At 35.2% G+C, this 1,366-nt stretch overlaps 1 protein-coding gene across 1 annotated transcript in view; it reads left to right on the top strand.

Annotated features, from left to right (window-relative positions):
- LOC102819007 (putative leucine-rich repeat-containing protein DDB_G0290503-like) overlaps positions 1-1,366 on the top strand; it is a gene marked incomplete at its 3' end in the record, with an annotated part of 310,097 nt that overhangs the window by 23,524 nt on the left and 285,207 nt on the right. Inside the window, exon 3 of the mRNA XM_006877591.1 lies at positions 415-498. Coding sequence (XP_006877653.1) covers positions 415-498 — 84 coding nt within the window. The remainder of the gene's footprint in view (positions 1-414; positions 499-1,366) is intronic.

Genomic DNA, 1,366 nt, shown 5'->3' with positions numbered 1-1,366 from the left:
AGATGGATTTACACAGTGGCAGCTGCAATAGGCTCAAATGTAGCAATAACTGTGAGGAAGGTACAGAACTGGGCACTATTTCATTCTCTTGTGCACTGGGTTGCTATGAGTCAGAACCCAATAGCAATAACAATAAGACTAAAATATTTGATTTTTTGTAACATCGTGCAGGAGAAACAATGCTATAGCTGAGCTTATGTCATTAATGGGCCACTTTCAAAGCCTACTTTCTCTGTGGAATAGTTTGCTAGTGTTGTCATGTTTTATATACTTGTTGTTGTGTTACATACTTGAAGAGTTATAAATTACACAAAAATGGAAATGTTTTCAACAAGTAGTTATAATGTGCTAACACATAGATATGCAAATATTTTCTGAAATAAAAGTAACTTCACATTTTTTTCTTTTCAAAAGGTTGGGGATGATCTCAATTCATTGTTGGTATGTTGTTCACAATATGCAACGCAGTTAGAAGAAACAGTTAAAGAAGAATGCAATGTATGTATTCTATGTAAAGTACCATGCATATAATATTGAAATATATGTAGGCTGTTGGAATTTGAATTTGATTTTCAGTAAGCAGTATTAGTTTGTAATCTATGTCTTAATGAATTAGCAAGAACATAAGGAAAGTATTACTTATTTTCTTTATTCTCAGCATAGGCATTTAGAGCTGTGAATTTTCCTCCAGTCACAATGTTGATGAGTTGTTTGTATTTTCAGACATAGTATTTGCTTTTTATTACTTGTTTTTTAAAGTAAACTTATATAACCAAAGTAAAACTATATCATAATTATTGACATTTAAAAATAAAGACTTATAAAGGAAGAAAATAAAAATCACTATAATCCTGTACCTCAGTGGTAAGTAACGACTTTACCATATTTTTACCTTCCTGGTTTTCTTTAGCTATGATGCTGTTGTTGTTCTGACTCACAGCGACCCTGCATAGGGTTTCTGAGGAGTGGATGGTGAGTTCGAACTCCCAACCGTGCAATTCAAACTGAACTTATGGTCCAGTGCTTATCATACAGTGTTACACAATGACTCCAGATATATATTTTGTTGTTGTTAAGTGCCATTGAGTCAGTTCCAACTCATAGCGACCCTATACAGGGTTTCTGAGGCTTTAAATCTTCTTATCCGTAGCAGAAAGCCTCATCTTTCTGCCGCAGAGCAGCTGGCAGGTTCGAACTGAATACCTTGTGCTTCACAGTCCAGTGCTATTCTTTTGGAGCCTCCACTCTCACTGGACATTGTGGTCCAGTGCATTACCCTGCAGCACCACACCAGGATATGGATATGGTTATATTTATTTGTTGTTAGTGTTGTTTTGTGCCTTTAAGTTGGTTCTCATTCAAACAC

The sequence above is a fragment of the Chrysochloris asiatica genome, unplaced genomic scaffold (genome assembly GCF_000296735.1).
Source record: "Chrysochloris asiatica unplaced genomic scaffold, ChrAsi1.0 scaffold00532, whole genome shotgun sequence".
NCBI classification, from domain to species: domain Eukaryota; kingdom Metazoa; phylum Chordata; class Mammalia; order Afrosoricida; family Chrysochloridae; genus Chrysochloris; species Chrysochloris asiatica.
The sequence above is the reverse complement of the archived record's forward strand: the minus strand, read 5'-3'. Positions and strand labels throughout refer to the sequence as shown.